Source organism: Lissotriton vulgaris, chromosome 4_1 (assembly GCF_964263255.1).
Source record: "Lissotriton vulgaris chromosome 4_1, aLisVul1.2, whole genome shotgun sequence".
NCBI lineage: Eukaryota > Metazoa > Chordata > Amphibia > Caudata > Salamandridae > Lissotriton > Lissotriton vulgaris.
The window spans coordinates 746829801-746855343 of record NC_141691.1 but is presented as its reverse complement, the minus strand read 5'-3'; the positions used below and the strand labels follow the sequence as shown (position 1 = coordinate 746855343).

Below are 25543 nucleotides of genomic sequence, written 5' to 3'. Positions count from 1 at the left end.
CCCCATTGTGCCTCCGGGACGCGCTTCCCCTTAAGGTCCTCTATGCCCGCAGTCCGGCTCCCGTGACCTGTGCGGCACCTCTGCTCCCTGCATACGCTCCGCTCCACCGCCCAGAAATGTCGGACTAAACCTACTGGATTCCGGGGGGATCCGCTGCCTTCTCGGACCCCAGACGGGCACTTCCGGCGAGCCTCCCCCGGGTCAGCGCCACTTCCTGCCGGGTCGCACCAGAAGGAAATGTCCCGGCTCTTAGCCCCGCTGCAGGCCTCAAGGGAGCGTAGTCCGAGCTCTGTCACCCGGCGTCGGATTTCCGCAGAAGTTGCCGCCTTCCGTTCCGCCCGGTCCTGGGCGTCGGATCTCTCCTTTAGAGATCCCAAAACAGTCGGATACTTAGTCGGATTTACGGAGAGGCCGTCTAGACTACGGAGCTAGTCTCTCAAGCAGCAGCCATGGATGGCTGCTAGCCACGCCCCCCTCTTCTGGTGTTTTTGATCACCTTTCTGCTTCTTGGGTCAGAAGATGGGCGCCACAGTTTACCGGTGTTGAAACCAATGTCCAAATCCCAAGGGGATTCTAAGTGTTTCTCCTCACCGTCCAGGGAGGGAAAATGGATTGGACAAGCCCAGAATCATTGGCAACATCGGCGCTGGAGGCAATTAGCCTGCCTTATCTTTCATACTCTTGGACCATGCGAGGAAGGCTTCTTGCAGCCTGTCAAAAGCGGTATCTTGTTTATGCTCTTCCCTTGTTCGTTTGGTCTTAGTGGGAATTTGGCCCTTTGGGTATCAGGGTTTCTACAGCCCCATGAGGTGGAGTCAGGCCTTCACTTCTAGGGAGGAGTTCTAGATGGACCACAGAACAAGGGATAGCCTTCTTTCTAAAAGTACCTAAAGGACTTTGCACCACCCTTTGTATAGAAGCAGCCACCACTTCAGTGATAGTATCATCCCAAGTGATGCGATCTACAACCTCCTCTCCATAACAACTATGTTCTGTAGTAGGGGATCTCTCTGTATAGTCATAATCTAGTGAATAGTCCCGCCCATGGACACTGGAGCAATCAAAAATAATCTAAGTTGTCAAAAAATGCAGACCTGCAAAGACACTTAAGAGAGAATTTAAAGACAGATAATGCAGCCTATATCCACAGGCTATACCGTGCAGTACTTCAACTAGAAATTCCACCAAAAAAACCACAAACAGCACAGCCTGTCCAGTGTTCTCCACAGAGAAAAGCCTTCCCCTACCAGCAAAAGCCTCTGGAATGATAGAGAAAGTAGTGGACAGACAAGCCCCATAGGCTGCCATTATGTGGCTCAGAACAGGATACTGTGCCTTTAAGAGAACTTTCCAGAACTCTCTCAGTATCCCAGAATGCACAGCAGGTCCCTATTACTTTCAGTTCTTTTTTCCGGCTCCTGCAAGCAGGACCCTGGAGCATTGAGCTCTCCCTTTTTAAGGTGTGTTTTTCAGATTTTTTTCACTTTTCAAGTGTTTTGAGTGCTTTATTTGAAGTACTTTGGTGTTTTCTTCCTGGTGTGTCTTTTTGCACTCTTTGGTTTGTCACAATGCCTGCTTTGTTTGACAAATGCCCAGAGTGCTCGAGGAAGAAGGTCAAGTCGGACCCACATGAGGTGTGTATCCTCTGCCTCCCCTCATCTCATTCCCCTGAGGAGTGTGACATTTGCCAGTCCTTTACCAGCAGGATCCTGAGGGACAGGATGAAGATCAGGCTCCAAGACCTGGAAGAGAGAAGGCTGAAGGCACAAGGTGGGTCTGGGTCTGCCCATGCTGAGGCCTCGGGGGGGCTCCCCAAGGGCAGGAAGACCAGCAAACGTCCCGGTTCTCCGCCGGCGTCGATTGCACCGACGACGGCGTCGAGAGGGATGACGGCAGTCTGTTCCCCGTCTCCCCAGGGCTCTAGGCGAGGCGACGTCTACGTTCGGCGTCGAGGGACCTGACTAGACCGCCGTCGAGATCGCCGTTGATGATATCTTCATCGACGTCGTCGTCGAGTCATCGACGTCGAGAGGCGGCCCGGCATCAGTGCTCGCCGTCGAGGCGACACCGCCGTTCGCCGTCGCTGAAGAGGAGGAGGTCGTCGTCGTCGAGGGGATCCTTGACATCGAGAAGGACGTCGAAGTCTCGCAAGCGTTTGGCGTCGAGGAGACGCTTGTCATACAGGAGGCGTTCGCCGTTGAGGAGGCGTTCGCCGTCGAGAAGGATGAGTTCGCCGCCTAGACGAGGGCGTACGACGTCGAGGGAACGCCGGTCGCCGTCGAGGCGCCAATCTTCGATGCCAAAGAAGCGCAGAAGGAGTTCTGGCGCCAGGAGTTCTTCTGGGCCTGCTGGGACTCGCCGGCGGCGTGCGCCGATAGGCTCTGCTTCGCCCTCGCCGCCGCCCAAGAAGAAAAGGGAGTCACTGGGCTCTGTGTACTCCGAGGTACATACACTTCCTAAGCCGAGGACGCCTACCCCGCCTCCTCCATTGCCCAGGGGTCCTCCTCCGAGGACTCCCACCCCGCCTCCACTCCCTCCGCCGAGGACGGCTTCGCTGCCCCGGTACCCGACGCCTCCTAACGGGACCCCTCAACCGAGGCGCCCGGTCAGGCCGCAGTCGCCTGCTCCTGTGAGGCCTGTGGAACGCCCGAAGTCGCCTGCTACGGTGAGGCCTGTGGAGCGTCCGAAGTGGCCGGCTCCAGTGAGACCCGTGGACCGTCCGAAGCCAAGGAAATCGAGTTCTCGCTCCGTCAGGAGGGGGAGATCGCGGAGTCGCCACCGGTCGTCGACAAGATCACGACGACGCCACAGGAGGCGCAGATCAAGATCCCGCACAAACTCTTCTGGGACCAGGGACTACTCTCCGACCTTGTCGGAATCCCCGGGGACGAGGGTGACGCCGGTGGTAGACATAGTCTCTTTTCAAGATGTTCTGCAGAGGGGTGCGGCTAAGTTGGGCATCACAGTGACAGTGCCTACGCCCACGACTTCCGTGATTTTCGAGACTCTGCATAAAAAGCACCTGTCTCGGCCTTTGCTACCTCTAGTACCAGGTTTAGTGGAACCCGCCGAGGAATTGTTTCTCATTCCGGCGGTAAGGAAGGCGGCCCCTTCCAGGCTCCTCAACAAGTACCGGGCTCCGGAGGCTGACCCGGCATTTCTTAGGATGGATCCTACACCGGACTCTGTCATAGTGACGGCGGCTAGGAAGCAGCACATCACCACCCCGTCGTCCACGGTGCCTCCGGATAAGGAGAGCCGCTGGATAGATTCGGCTGGCAGAAAGGTCTGTGGGACAGCTTCTACCACGATGAAGGCGGCCAGTGTTGGGGCTTTGCTAGGGCGATACGATCGAGCCCTATGGGAGTCCCTCCAGCAGTTTGCGGAGCTCCTTCCTCGAGAAAAAAGGGGAAGACTTTCAGGAGATCCTGAATGAGGGGATGTTGGTGTCTAACCAACTCATCAGCGCGGCTGCTGATGTGTCTCTTCTGGCAGCGCATGGGTACTGCCATGGTATGAACCAACGGCGCCACGCTTGGCTTCGCCTTACGTCCCTCAAGCCAGAAGCTCAACAGTGGGTGGCCAACCTGCCTTTCTCGGGGGAGACCCTGTTCGGCAAGCATGCGGATGACAAAATGGCCCGCATGAAAGCGGAGGCCGAGACCCTGATGGCTGTTGGGTTGGAGAAACCCAAGGAGAAGAAGACCTACCGCCCGTTCCAGAGACGGTTTGGGGCGCAGGGCAGAGGGCGAGGACAAGCTTCGGGACAGCAGAAACAACAGCAGCAGCAGTTCCGGAGGCCCTTCCAGAAGCGCCAGAAGGGCAGAGGCGGCCAGCAGTCCGCAGCGGCGAACAAAGGCCCGGCTGGGTCTCGTCCCTGAACGGTTACTTCTCCTACAACCGTTATCCACTCCAATGGGGGGAAGCGTTCAATTTTTTCTGGCAGAGTGGAGAAAAATTACTCAGAAAAAGTGGGTGCTGAATATTGTTTGCAATGGATACAGTCTTCGGTTCACCAGTCCGCCTCCAGCAATTCCACCGGTCGGCTCGCAGTTTCAACTGCGCGAGCTCCAGGCGGAGGCCGATACCCTGTTAAGGAAAAGGGCGATAGAAGACGTACCTCTGTCTCAAAGAGGAAGAGGTCTGTACTCACGGTTCTTTCTAGTTCGCAAGAAGGACAAGAACAAGTTCAAGCCCATTCTGGATTTGCGACAAGCAAACAAGTGGATTCGCAGAGAGAAATTTCGCATGCTGTTGTTGCATCAGATTTATCCTCAGCTGCAACAGGGAGACTGGCTATGTGCTATAGACCTACAGGATGCGTACTTCCATGTGCCCATTGCACACAAACACAGGAAGTTCCTGCGATTCCAAGTCGGCGCCAATCATTATCAGTACACAGTACTGCCATTCGGGCTGAAGTCTGCGCCCAGGACATTTTCAAAGTGCATGGCAGTGGTAGCTGCACACCTGCGGAAGAACAAGGTGTATGTCTACCCGTACCTGGACGATTGGTTGATCAAGGCATCCTCCTTCTCGGAAGCTCAAGTGCATTTCCAGAAGGCGTGCGTTCTTTTGAACAAGCTGGGGTTACGCATCAACATGTCCAAGTCTGTCCCGACCCCAGTCCAGTGTATATAGTACTTGGGAGCCTCCATCAATACGCTGTCAGCAAGCGTCTCTCCTTCGGAGGAGAGACGATTATCACTCCTTTGGAAGGCTCAGGCTCTTATGACCGCTCCATCTTCAACAGTGAGGACGGTGTCTTCTCTACTGGGGTCCATGGCCTCTTGTATCTTCCTCACGCCACACGCACGGCTGCACATGACACCATTGCAGGAGTGCTTGGAGGATCAGTGGGATCAGAGGAAAGGTTCTTGGGACGACAAGATACGACTGTCTCTGCATGCTCTTCAGTCTCTGAAGTGGTGGTGTTCAGCGGAGAATCTCCTCAGAGGGGTTCCCTTCCACAAGGACATTCCCACACAGACTATCGTGACGGATGCGTCTCTCCACGGCTGGGGGGGGCACTCCGGAGACTTACAGATACAAGGAACGTGGTCCCCGACAGAGTCCATGTATCACATCAATTTCCTGGAACTCTGAGCTGTTCACTTGGCACTGTAGACCTTTCATCCGTCCTTCCAGACCAACTCTCTGCTTGTACAGACGGACAATACGACAACGATGTATTACCTCAACCAGCAGGGGGGGCTCGAGATCACGCACTCTGTCACAGGAGGCGCAGGCGATCTGGTGCTGGCTTCTGGCCAGAGGACTGACTATAACGGCTACCCATCTACCAGGTGTGCAGAATGTTCAGGCAGACGCACTGAGCAGACTGATTCAGGAAAACCACGAATGGGTCATAAACGACGAAGTACTAGGAGAAGTCTTCGCAAGGTGGGGGACTCCAGATGTAGATCTGTTCGCCACCGCCAAAAACAGCAAATGCCGAGACTTCGCCTCCAGGTACTACCAGCAGGGGATGCTGGGGAATGCGCTATGGATCAACTGGTCGAACAGCTTTCTGTACGCTTTTCCACCCATTCCCCTGATTCCGGCGGTTTCTTATCAAGCTGTCCCAGTCCAGGGCGCGGATGATCCTGATTGCCCTGGAATGGCCCCAGGCAGTGGTGGTTCACGGACCTGCTTCACCGGTCACTCCTTCCTCGCATACGGCTGCCGTGCCAGCCGGATCTTCTCACAAAGTTCGGGGGCAGATGGTGCACCCCAACCTGTCGTCTTTGAGTTTGGCGGCATGGCTCCTGAGATAGTGCAATGTGGCCATTTGAATCTACCAGAAGATTGTATGGACATACTGAAGGAGGCTAAGCGACCTTCCACTAGGACTTCCTATGCTTGCAAGTGGAAGAGATTCTGCCTCTGGTGCAAGTCCAAGAACTATGATCCAACGACATGTAAGGAAGATGTCATCCTTCCGTATCTTCTACACTTGGCGCAGTCTGGGCTTAATTTCCATTCCATTAAGGTCCATCTCGCTGCGCTGACTGCCTTCAGGAAATGCCCTTCACAGACTTCCTTCTTCCAGATCCCTGTGATCAAGGATTTTTTGGAAGGCTTGAAGAAAGTGTTCCCTCCTGTCCGGCTTCCTTCGCCTTCATGGGAATTGAATGTGGTGCTGTCCAGATTGATGAAGGAGCCTTTTGAACCTTTTCATAAGGCTTCGTTGCAGCACCTGTCTTGGAAGGCGGCGTTCCTCGTGGCCATCACATCGGCCCGCAGGGTGAGTGAAATTCAGGCATTGTGTTGCCAAGAACCTTATACTGTATTTCATGCTGCTAAGGTGGTTATGCGTACTCACCCTAAATTTCCTCCAAAGGTTAACTCTGATTTCCATGTTAACCAGACCATAACTTTACCTACGTTTTTTCAGAATCCTTCAACTCCAGCGGAAAGGTCTCTGCAGTCCCTGGATGTGAGGAGGGTGTTGAAATTTTAGCTGGATAAAACCAAGGATATTCGTAGGTCAGACCAATTGTTTATCAATTATGGATCAGTCAGGACCGGTCTTGCTACCTCAAAACAGTCCATCTCTAGGTGGATTGTGTCCTGTATACAATTGTGTTACCAAAAGGCTAATAAGACCTTAGGGGGTAAACCTAAGGCTCTTTCCACCAGGGGCAAAGCTGCCACGACTGCTTTGCTGCGTAATGTTTCAATTGCAGAAATCTGCAAGGCGGCCACTTGGAAGTCGGTCCATACCTTTGCTAAGCATTACTGTCTGGACACTGATGCCAGGGCAGACGCTCAGTTTGGGCAAGCTTCGCTGCAAAATCTATTCGCACAGTAGTGGTGTTATTTCTTTTCTCTCCACCGCCGCTTTGGTGTGGGGATGGGCTTGCCATTCTATTCACTAGATTATGACTATACACAGAGATCCCCTACTACAGAAGGAGTAGTTTCTGTCCTGTAACTCCAGTTCTGTAGTAGGGGTATCTCTGTTATAGTCATAAGCACCCGCCCTCCTCCCCGGTAGAGAAAGATGTTCATGTAAGGAATGCTACAGGTCTGGCGTGTTGCGCCTTCAAAAAGAACTGAAAGTAAAAGAGACGTGCTGTGCATTCTGGGATACTGAGAGAGTTCTGGAAAGTTCTCTTAAAGGCACAGTATCCTGTTCTGAGCAACATAATGGCAGCCTATGGGGCTTGTCTGTCCACTACTTTCTCTATCATTCCAGAGGCTTTTGCTGGTAGGGGAAGGTTTTTCTCTGTGGAGAACACTGGACAGGCTGTGCTGTTTGTGGTTTTTTTGGTGGATTTTCTAGTTGAAGTACTGGACAGTGTAGCCTGTGGATATAGGCTGCATAATCTGTCTTTAAATTCTCTCAAGTGTCTGTGCAGGTCTGCATTTTTTGTCAATTTAAGAGATTATTTTTGATTGCTCCGGGGTCCACGCACATGGACGGGACTATTCACTAGATTATGACTATAACAGAGATAGCCCTACTACAGAACTGGAGTTACAGGACAGAAACTACTCCTTCTCTTGGTTGCATTTTGAAAATGTGGCGGAAGTAATAAGGTCATAGTATTCACTAACCCACAGGGACCACAGAAGGTATGAATGCTAGCAGCAAAAGGAACACGTAACATCCTTGGTATGAAGCGCTGTTTCCCTTGAGACACCACAATGGGTACCCAAAGCAAGCAGCAACAACACTTGTAATATCCTTTAACGCCACTCCTGCAGGGGTAACACTGACCGCATTATTTGGTGTGTCCAGCTACAGACTGAGCACGAAAAGCAAAAATATCTTCAAGCGCTATGATCTCTATAGCGTTGTTTTGATGGCAAGAATGGAGCATACAAAGTCTCCAGAGTCCTGTGGAAGTGCGTGCGCTTGTTTTGAAATGGTACCTCCAATCGCAAGAATCTATGGAGCACTCCACCTATCAGCGGCCTCAACACACCCAACCGAAAGCAAAGCAGAGGGTGACATGCTAGTGCGACCTGGGTGAAAATCAAGTTTTGTCCGTGAGAAAATTATAAACAATAAGTCAGCAAAAACATTAAGAGTTATCATCAATAGACAATCTTCTCTTCAGAGGGAGGCAGGAGGCTGTTAATCTCTTGAAGGAGCAGCCAAGAAAAAGGATTGCAATGTAGCTAGGAAGAAAAACATATAACAATGTGGACTGCCATTGGCTGTTAGGAACAACTTTTTTTCCCTGTGCCTTATGGGAAATGCGGTGGCAACTGTTAATAAAGTCAAAACTGAGAAAGCAGAATCTTCTCCTCCGGTCCTGACATGTAACTAAGCTTCAGGGCCCAAAATGCTCAGATTTAAAGACATTACTCTGCTGATTTTGATGCCAATGTGATAAAGTATTTGTGTTATATTACACTGTAGCTTGGTAAAACAACTAAATAAAATACATTGTATGAGACTTTTCATAGGGTCTGATTTAGATCTCTTGATAGTGATGTTCACCACCCTGAAGGTTTGTGTTCTAGGTTTTGCTATTGTTGTGATTGAATTAATAACCTTGTTGTTGAAATGAAAATGCTGTGTACTTGTTTTGCTCGCATATTGCTCTATGTAAAGTTAGCATTTGCAGCACCATTTTAAGTTGAGCTGCCATTTTGAGCCATGATCTAAACTAATTTCTGTCTGATTCTGTCTGCCTCAGCAGAAAGCAGCTGCAATATTTTGTGTTGTATTTCGCCAAGGTTGAGCTTCGCTGTACTAATGAATAGACCGTTTTGTTATCACATACCTTTCACACTAGCTAGGCCTGGTCCCACCCTTAGAGCAGCGGGCCCAGGCAGAGTAACCTTGACGCTGAGATAGCATGTACCCGGTCCCAGGATTGCAGCTTATCCTTCTGTATCTCCTTTGTTCACCAGCTACTAACTGGAAAATTCCAGTCTTGGCGTGTCTTTAGGGGTTTCTTGAAATGTACGATATGTGTTACCATGTTGGCAGAAGTCAGTTCCTCTGCAGCAATCCAAGAAGGCTGGTCAGACAGGACTCCACTCAAGTGTTTTCAATAAATCTCTTTGGTTTGTATTCTCTGCTGTCTGACCGACTCTTTATTTGTTTGGAAGGCTGAGAGGTGGTCATGAGTTACCCGGGTGGCTCTAATCGGGTCACTTCCTTCATTGTGATTTATGTATTTCTTCTTATAGATGTATTTTATTGGACGAGAACAGATTCTCACATTAAAAGTTTTTTTTAGAAAAGAAAAGCAATCTCATAATGCTGAATACATCCTCTTGCTTTATTATCTTGACTCAGAACTTATTTTCTTGGTGCTCTTTTTGCTTTTTGAAGGTATAATGATTCACTTCTAGCTGAGGGCAAGATCATGCACAGACTCAACCATGATCGGATATTGAAGTTGCTGGGTCTCATTTTAGAAGATGGAAACTATTCTCTTGTGATGGAGTATATGAAAAAGGGAAACTTGATGAATGTATTAAAAACGGTACGTATTTGAGTTAGTGTCTTAAAATTCAATCATTTAAGTTATATTTATAAATGGCATGCAATGTATATGCCAGGTAAAGATGGATTTGTTGTATAAGAAAATGAGATTTACTGTTTCCTGATAGTTCCATGTTCATCTCCAGACTTACTCTCTAATCCAGTCGTGTCTGACAGAGGTTCATCAGGATTGAATAATCACTGAATATCTGAATGATTTTGCGTGGATATGCTGAACATCTAGGATTGGTCTAGCCCTTTTCTCCCAATGTTGATCACTCCTGCATCCTTTGTAGTTTGCGGCTCCAAGTTGCTGCTTCACAGCCAGCCACTTTGTCCCTGTTTCTGGGTAATACGTGTAGTGGCCATTGGATTAAGAGATTTCACTTCTTTGTTTTGAAGGTACTTATTCACTTCATCACGTCTAATCTGTGGAAGAGATATGTTGGATCCCACTTGAATGTTCAGAGCATTTATTGCTTACGTCTATAGGTGGAATTAGCTTACCCAACAGACCATCACTATGGTCCTTTGTGGGCTTCAAAAGACACCCTATCAGACTCGGACAATAAATTTGGTTCCAAATTTAAATCCGCTATCCTACCTAAGTAACAATAGCATTATGAATGGGCATCCAGTTAATTAGTGTCATTTTGGGCAGCCTCACTCATTGAAGACTGGCTTTGCAACTGTCCCTTCTTCATGGACAGGAACCCTTCTGTTATCGGGTCAAAAGCTCTTCAATAACCTCATCAATGAGGGATGTGCCATTTACAACAATATTACCAACTGCCAATGGGACTACATGCTCATCACCAAAAAGTGCATTGATGTCAAGAACAGGGCAAACTACACTGGCGCAAGTTGTGCAAGCTAGACCTGTCTTCCTTCTATGATGCAGTATTTTCAGTCAGGGTGACTCCTCAGCCTCTAGATCACGTCTTGCTCACTAAGCGGGCAAGATGGTGGTGGTAGAGGAGGAGGAGGAGTCTTAAGACATGTAAAGAGAGAAGAGCCTCCTTCATGTTGAAAATGCTGCAGATCTTGAAGGTGAAAGAGCCATGAAACCAGAGGATCTGAATATTTAATTTGTTGTGGAGGACTGGCAGGGCTGTTGTGACCAAGAAGTAAGAGTCTTTTACCATTGTTATTTCCCCTACAATCTGCATTGTTACTACAAAAGCCCAGAGTGCATAAACTGTTCCCTTGTGGTCCACATAATGATGAATCTCCTAAGAGGGGTGATGCAATATTTTTGTTGTATGCTAGTTATCTGCTATATGGGTCCCACGTCAGTTGGAAGTCAAGGAAGGCGGCAGGCCCTCAAGTGCATGCACCTTTACTGACATTGTCTCAGCCATACAGATCCATGTCCCCTCAACACCCAAGAACTTGGAGGAGGAGGTAGAAGAATAGGGTCCCTCTTAACACCATATGAATGATACCCCCACACTCAAAACCAGAAACAGACCAAACTGAAGAGAGCAAGGTGAGTAGGTACCTCCTTGATGGTGAACGGCACACTTTATTCTAATCCTTCTCCACTTGATATCGGAGGTTACACGGTCTCATAGTAAGATGTGATTTACCCAGTTCTTCTACAAGGAAGAAATGCTTCATGTTCAACCTCAAGGACAAGCATGTGAATCAAAGTTCTCTCATCTGTGGGAGTAATGCATATACTCCATAAAAAACCTAGCCAGTTTTTCCATCATGGTAACCCAAATGGAGATCAACTACATAGCATCAGTGAGCCTGTGGAACCAAACAAATGGTTTATTGTGTTGTCTGTGCTGCCTCACAGTGTCAGTCCAGTAACACCAGTTTCTCACAACAATAAGGGCAGGAAATTAAGGGCTGAGGCAAAAGGGTGCATACATTTGTGTTCACTTCTTACCATGAGACTGTGTAACCTCCGATATCAAGTGGAGAAGGATTAGAATAAAGTGTGCCGTTCGCTTCTTTGAAGTCAGCTAATACTGCTGTGATCTTTGCTTGATACTATCACCATCTCTGGCATGACAATGCCCTTTCATAGACCTGATTCTGCAAAAAGCTTTTTGCATCAGGTATTTCGAAGATATATTAACCACCAACTCTAAAGAACTGGGTGGCATGGCAATTCTAGGATTTTAAAGATGGCTGCCTACTGCCTTTTTTCGCAAGTGATGCAGGTGAGGATTATGGACATACCCTTTGATGGGTAATCCTTTTTTGACAAACATGTCAAGGACATCCTGCATATCATCACAATTTATAGAGGGATATCCAAGTTGCTATCTTGGCTGCAGAGATGTTGTCCATACCAGATAAGGCAAAGACAACCTTATGCCAGATGGTGACAAGGGCAGCAGTTTTCATCCCTGTCGGAAACCTGCCCGCCTCCAAGGCTACTAAAGATTTCTTCTATTGTTATTGAACCAAATTATTATGGTGCAAAGAATCAAAGAAAGTGTAAACAAGTCAGGCGCACTATTTCAATTGTTAAACTGAAAACAGCTTACATTTTGTTCTAGTAATAAAAATGATATGCGTATATCATAGTGCCGCAATGGACTTTAACAATAGCCTCCCTGGGTTCATCACAGTATCATTTTTCCGTAGATGGTATGTTCCAGGCAGTCAATGGCCACTGCCTCATTGTATGCTTTAATTGTGTTCTCATGCTTTCTACATCTTATGCCATGTCTTTGGGCAGCCACACCCTGTGTTGATTGATTTTTGAGTCACCATATACCAATCCATCCCTCTCTGCTTCATGCGTATGTCAGCTCTCCCAACTATAACTCTGTGGGCAATCCTCAGCCCCATTTTTCTTATCTGTTTAGTACTAGATCACCCTTCATTCTTAGCACTGTGATCTTTGGCATGAGTCAAATCTTACTCCGACACTCCTTAGGAATTCAGTATCTATTGTTGACTAGCATTCATTTATTCAAGGGCATTTCAACAGTGAGTAAAAAAATGTCAGGCTGCCTATGACATCTAAGAGTTGTCAAGTCGATGACCAGCCCCTTTTGGTATTATTGTGATCTATTATAATAAACTCTGTGAAAGATCATAATCTGAATAGGCCTGAAATATGAATGTATTACTACTGTCCAGCGGTATTGTATAGTATGATCCGAATGTTCATCTTCAAATTTCCTCAGATCATCTATCACTCTGTACTACATGCATTATCGGTTTAATTATGAATGACTGTTTTATGTTCCAGAAACAGATCTTTCAAAAGTTCATTCATTAATCTTTCGCCTTATAATATAGAGTTGTTTGGCGAGGTGTCCCAATCAATCCATTGATCCAATAGCCTATAATTCAGTTGAGAGCTATCTTGGAATTCAGATAATTTAAATTATGAGTTCAGCTCTGGGAAATTGTGTTTCCAACCACATACAACCCCTAATGTGTTAATCCCAATGCAATTCTGAGGCCTTCATCAATTGTCACCTGTATTAAGATACATACTACAAGGGTGTTTCTTTGGTAATCATCCCTGTCGACCTTCTAGCATTCAACTGCATTTTTAAACCATAATCCTCAATTTAAATGCTCCCTGACTTGCAGGTCTATGAAATAAGACTGGTGGTCCAATAGTGACGTCTGAGGTATTGTAGCACTATATGTCCTCCAACATTGTGCATTGTAACTTAGACAGCCCTGTCAAATGAATAATTCAGTGATCCGGAACGGTGTACTCTGCGTACCATAAAATAGATATACCCTTGAACAGGGCTTCCATACCCAGCTAGAGTATTGTCAATGTGCACCAGCGGGTAACATCACACTTCAACACATGTATTGGCTTATTGAAACCCCATAACGATGTAGCACTCTACAAGCCTTTGTTCTGACGCCGTGGGTTGAGTCAAGTGAGCCCATGCAGCATTAAATTCGATTCATCTGGGTATTTGAGGCATGACTGCATGGCGGCTCAACAAGTCTTCATTTTTCATCCTCTGTTTAAGTCTGCATATGAAGTGTCTCCAAAACCTATCTATATTCTCATCTGAAGCCGGTGTAGGTAAGCTATTAAAGTTGTCCTGGTACTTTCAAAATAGCATGGCCTTTTCTATATCAGTAGCTACTGGTCTTTCTTGTACATCAGTATTGAGCACACTGCCTTGTGGCCTCACCTCTGAGCCAATCTCACGACTTCCTTGCCTTCTTTACTGACTAATAGATGCTCCTTTTTTGCAAGTTGTGCAAGTTAACTGTGCTGGCAGCCGATTTCGAAAAGTTGTCCTGTAAACACTGTAGTATTCTTTTATTACTAGGGGTAGGTGCTTCTAAGAGGGCCCTTTCAGCAAGGTTTAGTGCACCATCAATTTCCCTGATAGACAGACTAGGTACTTTCTTTTTATGACCGATTGACCTCGAAATACTGATTTAAGCGGACAGTCTAAAGTTTCAATCAAGGTTTTAAATATCCAGATCCACCACAAAGTCGTTAGGTGTGATACAAAGCAAGTTGCAGGACCAGGTAAGAATACCTCCTACCTTCGCTATACTATGCAGGGCAGGATAAACCATTATCGGGTAGCATAATAGGACATGATTTTGGATAGATGGGTGCTGGACATTATTTACTTTAACTATTTTCCAGGAATTTTCTCACAAACCTTATCTCTCACCACAAACCTGTCAAGGCAGGTAATATCAGAATGCACTGCAAGAGGGTAACTTTTGCAAAGGTACTGAAATGGGCAATAGAGAACATTCCCTACTTCTAGGGGAAGAGCGGTTGTAATCATGGTATTTCATCATACAAAATATGTATTGTGGCTGATGTATTGTCTTGGACCTCTGCAGGATATTACAAGTATGTAAGGAAACAAAGCTCAAGATAGTTTTTCTGCAAGATATTACCCAATTTGTAGAATGAAATGACTATTTCACCTATCAGCTTCCAGGAAGCATATTTTCTTTTCCTGGTCTACTAGATAAGAAGAATTCTTGCACCAAGTGATGTATTACGAACATTTTCAGTTGAAGTTCTTGCCCTCTGCCCTGAAATAAACACAGTGGTTCTCATTGGGGCCCACCTGCGACGACTTGGACAACTGGCAAATAAAAGTGCTGTTAGTTCAAGCCACAAGTTACGTTATAGCCATGTGTCCTGGATTCCAAGAACAATGACGCTCGTCCCTCAATGCAGACAAGCCTGGTCTTGCACAATACCAAATAATTATGTTTCTCTGCTCCAGAGTCTTCATGTAGGAGATGAATGTTTACACCTAATGTAGAAAGAGCAACAACATTGAAACTTCTTTGTCTACAGGTTACAGACAAAGACTGAATGTACAGTAAGGCAGTACACGGCCCACCTGGTTTCAGTGACATTCTGCTTCTCCAGATTCCACATAGCCAACTTTATATGTAGTGTACCAGATGTCACTTGAAACAGTTTGGGTGGCTGAGATGCCTTAATACGGGTAACTGCTCCATAGTTGAGAAAATCACTACACTAGTGTTATCGATCCCAGGAGTCACCCAGAGGTCCATCTTTTCAATTGCATACATCCTGTTTCTACTTATTCATGGTTCCATTCCTCAAAGGTTGTTGCACCCTCTTATAGGAGCTAACCAGCAGTGGTCACTGTGCACCAGAGGAAACCAATTTTGTTTCTCATTCTCCTGCTTGCTCTACTACTCCTTCAGCTCATTTCACTAGCTCCAGTGGTATTGATAGATAGACCTACAGCAAAATGCCAGAGGGTCTGCTTTCCCCTTCAATGGCACACATTCATGTCCTCCCCAATGACAATGGACCAGTGCTTAACCACAATCCAGCCTCTCTTCACCTAATGTATTAGTTCCTTAGGATGTAGAATTTGGCTCCTTGAAATGATTAAAGACTCATCAAAGAATCTGGCAGGTTGCAGTCCACATCTAAGACATTCACTCTGAAGTGGAAAATATTCTGTTTATGCACGGCAACTAGGCCTTCTTTTCTCTAAGCTCCGTCTGTAAAAGCCCATTCGATATTTTCTTACCATATGCACCGTGCAAGGTTAGGCCTCAAACATTCCCTGATCAGAGGCAACCTTGCAGTCCTATCTCACTTCAGAAGACAAATATTTAATGATCCTCACAATCGAGTGATCAAGCAATTCACAAAGGGTTTGTTGATAACATACCCTTCAGCCTTAGCTGCGATTACTGCATGGAAACGTTACACCATAGTGACAAGGCTCATGGTGCCTCCCTTTAAACCAATATACAAGATGCATTGGAATATCTTTCTTGGAAAACAGCATTTATATTGAAAAAGACCACAATGTAATAGGTCAGAAAAATACTCCCTACCAGACTCAACCCGTAAAATTCATCCATGTTGGACAAATCAAAGTGTTTTGCTTTCTGCATCTGAATAATTTGAATGCAACTTTCCTGTGGTTGATTGCAACGCTAGTGAACAGTTCTCTCTACTTCTTCCCATTAGCATGTTCACTATATATTCTCCATAATTACTCTGTACCCTCCATTTTCTTCTTGGAGATAAAGTCAACATTTCAGTTACTTGACCCCTCTTCTTTAAGGTCTCCTTCATCTAACTTGACACTAGTTGAGCACCATTTCGTTAAGATAATTTTAAGCAGATTCTCTTACTAAACACATCAAACAATAACTTTATAACATTCCTTCCCAATGTCCAACTCGAGTACATATCAGTCAATGCATTAACATACTACTGACTTCTTTCTCCATGCATTGGCCCCAGTATTTCTAACGGTATGTTCCCAGGGTTTCTCTGGTAGCCTCCTGACAACCATGAGTTACAACCTGTGTTTGTGCTTTTTGTCATTGTGTAAACATTCCACACAATCTCTTACATATTTCTCAGATTCTGCATCCAGACTCTGCCAACAATACCTTAACCTCAGCCTTCTTTTGTTTTGCAGATATCAAACTGCCATTGACAAGCAATGTCACTTATAAAACCTGTCATCTCACTGAGTTGAACCAACCTATAGCCTTTGAAAACTAAGCCTTAATTTCCTAAGACTGACAATCTACTATTTCCTGCACTTTTGTCTATAGCCTACCTTCCTTTTCCAACCTCCCTTTATTTTCTCTGCCATCCCCTACATCACCACATCACATGTGACCATTTCTTTTCATTCTCCTTAGTCCACTCTTTTCTCTGCTAATTCACAGGCTATAAACTCATCCAGGACATCCCTTTCACTTTCTCCCGCGTTCATACTGTATTTAAAAATCAACTTGGCGAGACGGCCTGCCACACAGTTTTTTTGCTCCTGGACTGTACACCACTGCATAGTCAGACTCGTGCAAGCATTTCCTCAAATCTCTAGTTCGATATTCAAAAAACTACCCTCCCCAACCTTCTCCAACTCCCCCCCCCACCTTCCCCAACTCCCCCCCACCTTCCCCAACTCCCCCCCCCACCTTCCCCAACTCCCCCCACCCTCCCCTTCACCACTGTTGCTCGGATTATCAGAGTTTAGCCAGTCTGTCGCTTCCCCTGTTGTTTATTATGTAGTTCTATATCTTTCTGATGTTCTTCCTCTGTCCTGTATCCTTCAAGTTTCTTAACTTCCTAAGAGCCTGCCTCCCTGCGTTCTTGTTCTATTCCCACCTCTTGGCCATGTCTTAAGGCACTCCCCTGTCATGAGGGCAATGTAGGGGTGGTGGATCCGGATCCCTGGTTGTTACGTTTCATCTCTTCCACCAATGTCTCCCACGCCTGTGCTCTCTCAATTTTACCCAGGCCCGCCTCGCATTCCTGAGTAAGACTCTGCCCTCGCAGCCCCCATTTCTCTAGCTCCAGCCTCCTTCTATGTATGCTAGGGCCATTCGGCGCCTTGCACGTACTAGTAATTTCGCACTTGGCCAAAATGAAGGCCAGGTCCTGAAATCTTTCAGTGACCATAGTCTTGGCTGTGTGAGGGAACAGGCCAAGCAGGTCAGTTATTCGGGCTGTCTCAGTCGTTACCTCCTGCCAGTAATGCGTTAGGGTCTTGCAGTTCCACATTATGTAAATGAAGCTCGCTCCCACCTCCCTACATCTCGGGCACTCTGCATCCTCTCTATGAAAGAATCGATTGATTTGTTCCGGGGTGATGTATGCCCGATGCAAGGTATAGAAGTTAATCAGGCCAAATCGCGTGTTTCTTGAAACCTTGGGTGTCCTCTGTAGTATATTCTCCCATGCCTTATCCTCCAGGGGCCTTCCTAAATCTTCTACCCACTGATTCCTCAGCACGTCCAGTGGCCTAGTAGAGTCCTGGCCTATCACCCTGTACAATTATTGGACTGCCTTTATGGTGCCCCCAGCTAATCCTATGTATTCACACATGGCATGTCATGTTGGCTCAATCATGCCTGTTCCCCAGTGTTGTCATATTGCTACTGTGACTGCCCTATGGAGCAGAAACTGGCCCTGTGGGATGCCCCAGTCCGTGCTGAACTCTTCGAAAGTAAGCAATTCCCCAACCTATACAGGCCCCCAACTCTTGTGGCCCCTGCCTGTTCCCATTCTTCCAGCCCCTCCACTGTCCACCATGCGGAAGCGCCCTAAGCAATATCAATGGCAAATCCGGTGCGTATGGGTGTCTAGTCCGAGTCTTCTGGAGGCACCTACTCCAACACCGCTGAATCATCTTATGTTTGTTGATGTTTGTGCTGTGGCTTGGCGGTTCCCAGTAGAGTGCGGAGCAATCTGTCTCTCTCAGGGGTGAAAGGCAGCCTCCTATCCGGCGTCAGTCTCACTGCCACCCATTGCGTGAATCTCTATAGTTGCCCTGCCAAGTATTATGCCTCAAACTCGGGTACTGCCAGTCCTCCCTCCGCCAGTGGTCATTTTAGCGTTGTCAGGGCCACCCTCCATTTTCCAGTCCCCCATTTGAAGGCTGAAATGCATGAGTCCAGTTCCCGGAACCATACCCTGGGTATCCAATTGGATAATGTGGTAAAAAATTGCAATAATCTGGAGAGGGACATCATTTTTAACAAGGAAATCTTTCCAGCTACTGAAATAGGGAGCTTCCCGCAGAAATCCATGTTGTCCTTTAATGACTGTAGTGCTCCCCCTATGTTCCCTTCTTGTATATCCAGGGGCGAGTGGAAGATCTTCACCCCCAGATATCTAAAACATCGGAGTTCCCATTGCAAGTCCCCCAACCCCAACCCCTCTGGCGGTTGCCAGCCTGCTGTTAAAAGAAATAAGAAGGACTACTGCCAGTTAAACCGAAGCCCCGAGAGAGACCCAAACTCCTCCATGTTTGTAGCCCCTCTCAGATCTCCCACTGGATCTTTCAGGAACAACAGGAGGTCATCGGCGTACAACGCTATGTGGTGTACTTGCCCTCCCTGCTGTAGGCCCCTGTAACTGTCATCTGACCGTGCTATGCAGGCCAACGGCTCCAATGCCAAGGGGAATAGCAATGGGGAGAGGGGTCACCTCTGACGCGTGCCCTTCTCCACCTGATACTGCTCCGAAATCGTGCTGCCTGTACGCACCCTGGCCAACGGGCCAGAGTACAGCAGTCTTACGCACCGAATTAATCCCTGGCCAACTCCCATCTTTGCTAAGACGGCATAGAGAAAATCCCACTCCAGGCTGTCAATGGCCTTCTCTATATCTATAGTGAAGATCGCCCCCTCCCGTTCCTCGTTTCTACCCAGTTCTAGTATAGAAAGAAGTCATCTTATATTCAGAGTCATGTTCCTGCCCGGTATAAACCCCTCCTTTGGGTGAACCAGGTCATGTGTGGAAGGAGTCTCGTCACCAGTAGTTTGCTTAGTATTTTGATGTTGAAGTTAAGTATCGACAAGGGTCTGTAGGCCGTACAGTCTAGAGGGAACTGATTGGGTTTGAGTAGAAGAATCACCACTGCTTCTCGGGTGGTCTGTGGCAGTATTCCCTCCTCCCCGGCCTCTGCATATAACTTTACTAACCTGGAAGCCAGCTCCTCCACATAAGCAGTGTAGAACTCCTTAGGGAGTTCACCTGTGCCCAGGGTTTTGCCGCTCACTAATTCGTCAATGGCTACTCTAATCTCTCGCTCCGAGATGCAGGCTACTAATTGGTCTGCCTCCTCCTCGGATAGTGTGTGAAGGGGGAGCTCAGTCAGGTACTCCCTTATCTCACCCTCCCCCCGGGGCCCTTGCGGCTAGTTCCACCCATTCCACGTCCATGAGTAATGTCCGCTGTACCCCAATAGATGTTGCCATAAACCTTCCCCTGATCACAGCCTTAAAGGCTTCCCAGTCGGTCAACCTGGAGTCAGTGGAGCGGGAGTTGTCAGTAAAATAGAATGTGATATGCTCCCTGATCTCTTGGAGGAACACCTGGTCCTCCAGTGCATCCGGTTTGAGGCGCCAATTAGGGGTGGGTTGGTGCTGTGCTCCCCGCTGTAGTCTCGTCCGTATTGGATTGTGGTCCGATATTGTACGTGTCAGGTACTCCACTCTCTGTATCAAGGTATGCATGTCTGTTGGACATAGGAAAGTGTCCAGTTATACGTTTGGATCATGGGCGTGTGAGAAGTGGGAGTATTCTTTGTCTAGTGGATGTGTACGCCTCTACGTGTCCCACCAGTCCCCAGCAGGCCTGCCAGTCTCTAAAGGCCCTAGCTGTTATATGTACTGGGGAATCCCGGAGCGGTGGGTGGGATTGGTCTAATGCCGGGTCCGCTACACAGTTAAAACCCCCCTTCCATGACGATCGAGCCAGTCATGTGAGGTGCTAAGACACCAGACCTCTTCTCCAGAAAGACAGCTTGGTCAGTGTTCGGTCCATATATATTGATTAGTGTTATGTCCTGACCATCCAGCCTACCTGTAACTATCAAGTAGTGGCGCTCAGTGTCAACCTTGTGTCCTGTGTGTTGAAAAGGAACCCCAGCTCGTACCCAGATCAGCACCCTCCTCGCAAATGCCGAGAACGAGGTATAATATGCCTGTCCTCTCCATCTCCGATGTAGTGCCGCTCCCTCAGAGGCCAAGATGTGGGTCTCCTAGAGCATTGAAATGTGAATCCCACGTCTGTTTAGGCGTGAAAATATTTTGTATCGCTTGTGCATGGAGAGCATGCCCCGGACATTCTAGGTTTACAGATTATATGTCGTTCTTTTAATCATTGCTACTTATTTACCCTTCCCTCTGCCTGGCTCATTACCACAGTCCTCCGAGAATTGATACAGACCAATGCGTGACTATCACTAACTATTATCAATGCCATCTCTGGCTGCCAGCAGTGTCCCCAACTTAAAACTTTATGAACACCCCAACTCCCCCTCCCCAGGACAAGTGAGAGTCTCTCCCCCATCCAAACTGTGCACTCACGTGCGGTTGTAAAAATTGTCCAAAGTTTGGGTTGTGACGGGACAGACGCTAACTTTGGAGAAGAGCAATGCTCTCCCTCCCTTCCCCGGGTTCCACCCCACCCAGTGCATATAACATACAAATATCAAGCCATGGTCCTGGGCCCCCTCAGCTCTTGTGAGCCCATGCTTGGTTCTCTGTGGTCCCCCCATGTTCAATATTCCCTATTATACTTGCGTGTCCCCCGGTATTCAAATAATTTCATCTGCCGATCTGGTAGTCACCACTCGGAGGTTTGGCTGGCTTCCCCCAATGTGCTAGAGCTGTGTTCTGAGTCAGAGTCTCTTCGGTCTTCGCCAGACAAAGATGAAGTGTCCTGTCTTCCGTGCGCACTCAGGGATGCTATCGCCGCTACTGCTCTTTCTCTGCCTCGTTGTATTTCCGCTGCTGTGGTAAAGCTTGTGGGTTTTCCTCCTTTCCCTCCATAGCGGGCCGTGCCTCGTTCTTGCGGGGCATACTGGTCAAATCAATCCAACACTTCCTGTGGTGTACTGAAGAATTTGTTTCTGTCAGGATATTATTCTGAGTTTGGCGGGAACACCATAGAATATTGTAAACCCAGCTGTCTTAGTTTCCTTTTAACTGTGACATATGATGCTCTCTGCATTTGAACCTCCCGGGAGAAATCCGGGAAGATTCTGACAATGCTATTGTCCACTTTAAGTTGTCCTTTTAGTTGAGCCACTCCCAGCACATGATCTCTGTCCTTATAAAATAGTAGGCGTGCCACTGCTGGTCTCGGTGGCCGTTTAGGTGGTGGCGCTCTTGCAGGGACTCTATGTGCTCACTCCAGAGCTAAGTATGGAGACAGTCCTTCTGCCACTTTGGTGCGGATCCTATTTTCTAAGTAGTCTATCATGTTGTTTCCCTTGATTTTCTTCGGAAGGCCTACTATTCGCAGATTGTTGCGCCGCGCTCTGTTTTCGGCGTCTCCAGCCCAGAGTTCCAGCTCATATATTCTCTTCTCCATGTCTGTGAGCATATGGGTGGTTGTAGTCACTTGAGGTTTCAGATCTCGGACTTCGCCCTCTGTTGCCGTGACTTAGTCCACTAGTTTCCTATGGTCCGCTCTCAGAAGGCCCAAATCCTCTCTGAGGGTGTCAATTTTGGTTTCTACTACTGTTCTTGACATTTCTATAGCCTGAAGGATGTCGTAGACGGAGGGGCCTTCCAGGACATCCCTCCTAGCGGTGCAAGTCGCTGCCTTCGGATTTATGCCCTCTGTGTCTTCCCCCACCCGTTCCTGCTGCTCCCTCACCCACCTTTAAGATACCGTGGCCCGTTCCTCCTTTCAAAAGTTTGAGCTCAGGTGAAGTTCTTGCCCTTTTCATTGTCTTAGTGGTAGTTCTCCTTGTCCGTCTCCGCTGCAGCTAAGCCTCTTATTTGCTTGGTGGGCCTATAATTTGCCCCCGACTTTTTGTCTCTGTGCTACGTCCCCTCAGCGCTCTTTGCATTGTTCCTTCTTGTCTGGGCCAGGATTCAGTGCAGAGCTCAGGGGCTCTTTATGCTCTCGTTGCCTGCTATTCCTTTCCCTGTGTAGTGTCCTCCACTCTTTGCAGCTGCTGCACTCCACTCACCGTTCGCTGTGGGCCATCTCTGTAACCTTCCAATTGTTGTGGGGTGATGACACTGCACGCCGCTCCATCGGTGTTGCCTTCTGGGGCACTTTCACCCTTGATTGCCGACTCCCCACCTGTTGATCGGCTCTCGAGGTTCCGCTGACTGGCCCGTCTCCCAGCTCCAGGTCTCACTTTCTGCTAGCTGCCTGGGGGGGCTCCCCGCACTCCGAGCAGCGATTCTGCGGGAGGTTTCCGCAGGCCTGCCGTTTTCTGTTATCCTGCTGCTCCTGTTCTTGTCGGGTGCCCACTCCATCAGTCTCCAGCCTCGTGTTCTCTCTACTATTCCTCCTGGCCCACCGAGTCCAGGATCAGGCCACTTCTTGCTTATGAGCACGCTGTGTGCCCACCTCTTATCCTCAGCAGTATTCAGGCCCTCTTCCTGTGCATCTGGGCCCTATCGCACTCTGGGCTTGGTCCTGTCCTCAAGCCCCTCTAGTTTGCTTGTTCCGACTTTCTACCACTGCCTTAAGGGTCTCCTGTATCACGTCCGCCGTTCCCTTAATCCTGGGCTGTTTCTGTCCTCTCCCCCATGTAAAGCAAAGGGGGGAAGAAAAGAAACCCAGCGCGCTGATGTGCTCGGGCCCATTCTAGGTCCGCTCTTGATTGACAGCTCTCAGATGTATCACTGACTGCTTCACCCCCGAGTCCTGGCCGCTGCTGTCTGTGCTTTTTGGGGGGCTCCTTCTGCTCCCCCCCCCCCCACTTTCACAATTTTGGTGCTATAAATCCCTCGGCGGGCTTCCCCGATGGATCTTCTTAGTCTGCGTGTTGGCGGCTCGGGAAATATACGTGCCGGACTCACTACTCCGCTGCCTGTGCCATCTGCCAGTCCCGGTGACTCCTCTGTTTGCGTTTCCCTCATCCCACACTCCTTATGGCCAATCTGGTGACCCAGGCACAGTTCACCTGTCGCCCAACGCCAGCAGGTCTTACCGATCGCCGTCTTCAGGTCTCCACTGCTTCTAGGACCCTCCCTGGGTTAGGCCATTTCCACGGGTGCCCTCTTGCTGTTCCTTATGGGCCTACTACCTATCGCTGTGCAGCCTGTTTCTGCGCCTTATTCTCTCTTGTTGCTGGGCTGTTCGCAACCCCCGCACTTCGGGAGTTAGGGATGTTGTTTTATCCGCTGTGGGACCCCCTATTTCAGTCAGGATGGCACCGGATAGGGGATCGCCGGCAGGAGCGCGGACCAAAGCTCCCTACTCCATCGGCGTCCGGCCACGGCCCATAAATACCCTCTCCATGGACCTCTGAAGGCCAAAACTGTCAAATCTTTCGATTGGTCATGGAGCTTTATCTGATAAGAGAAGACTAAATCCAAAGTGGTGAAGATTTGCAACTCCTATGCAAAGAAAGTATTTCTGAGATTTTTGGGAGAAACGCCCAACATTTGTTGAGTTCCCTCAAATCAATACACACTACGAAGTCTCTATCGGCTTTACACTCTATTACAATTGTTGCTAGCAATTATGTTGCTGCAACTTCTTCAATAATGCCACCTTTCTCAAATATCTCGAAATAATCATATATGACCTTCTCCATGATGGTCACCCCACACTTTGATTATTTTAGTTTTCACATCCTCCTTTAGCAAAAACCTGTGCATGCACAATTTCAGACATCCTAACTGGTGTGGGCGTGCTGTACCCCTGAAATCTTACATCTCAAAAACATGCCTACAAGTTAGGTGGATTGGGGACGCTGTCAACCTCAATTTCTTGACTGTGTGTCCCAAGATAAGGTACAAATCAACATATCAAATATACAGTTGAATAAGAAAAGACAGACTCAATAATATGAGTTCAGGGCAGATTAAAACATTTCTGAAGATTTATTACAAAAATGTAAAAGGTACAGTACAGGATAATTCAATACAGAAACTGCTGGGATACATAGAAATCAATTGCCATACTGGTCATCAGTACAGAAAAGTGACAAAATCAGAGAAAAGTGCTAAATCCCAAATGTGCAAGAGAATCGATAAACAAATCAGACAACATCCCCAGTAGCATAGGAAACCTTTTTGGCTCGCCCCTAAATTCAATGGTTTATATAGGAATTCTCCCTATAGAGCAGTATGAAAACTGCAGAATCATTGTGGTGTGAGCAAAGAAATACATTTTTAAAAGAATCGCAATACAGGCTTTAAAATCGTGATACACCCATACCACCCAAGCACTATCCCACTACATGAATTTTGATTCAGTCCCCTCTGACCTAATATCATCCGAAGGTGTCAGAACAAAGTAGTAGTTTAAACAACAGTGAACCATTGTGAGTTAATGCAATACCGTGTTCAAGCGGAAGGTAGTTGGAGAAATGTTACAACACTGAGCATAAGGTAGAGAGAATTCTTCGAGAACAGTGTCAATTTAAATAAGCATACGTGACTTACTAGACTTCGTGCAGCAGAAATATTAAACAGCACAAACCTAATGAGACATCAGTTTTGAACAGGATGTCATTGAGGCCTAGTTAAAGGGATTGTTGGCATAAGCCAGAAAAACGCACTTTAGCAGGTGATAGCAAAATGGTTTCAAAATCAATAGCATCATGTCAGTGTACTTGAGATGTCAAGTGTAGATTAATATTAAGCACACTATTACTAATTAATAATTTTGATTTATCCATAGAAGCTTCCTCACTGGTCTTGAAAATCCTCTGTAATATTAGACTCACATTTTTGGGCTAACTCAACTCCACCACTAACCTTATTCACTTCCACCACACCTCTTAACATGGCATTTGCTGTTTGCATCTAAACGTTAAGCTCTAGCTGGTGGTACCAGGTTGTAATGCCTTTTCCTTTTTATTTTTATTTTTTTGCAATAATCTTTATTGGTTTTCTTATGCATCACAATACGTTAGTATACATGTTACATTCTACAGTTTCTCCTATCAATCGAGGTTTTGGTCAAACTGAAAACATAACATGATAAATAGAAGGGAATATGAAAAATGAAAAGCTAACCCTTTCCAGAACAGTTACACCTTTAAGCCTGATGAGCCAAAAGAAAGATGTTTCTTTAAGCTTGCTATGATCACATTCATATTCTTCAGACATTTGCTCAAGCAGTACCATTGCACTACACTAATTGTGTCACAGAAGGGACAAGGTGGC

At 47.4% G+C, this 25543-nt stretch overlaps 1 protein-coding gene across 1 annotated transcript in view; it reads left to right on the top strand.

Moving 5' to 3' along the window:
* The window catches only part of RIPK1 (receptor interacting serine/threonine kinase 1), a 231933-nt gene that overhangs the window by 108670 nt on the left and 97720 nt on the right, over positions 1-25543 (top strand). The window contains exon 3 of the mRNA XM_086965049.1: positions 9299-9452. Within this exon, the coding sequence (XP_086821175.1) occupies positions 9299-9452 (154 nt within the window). The remainder of the gene's footprint in view (positions 1-9298; positions 9453-25543) is intronic.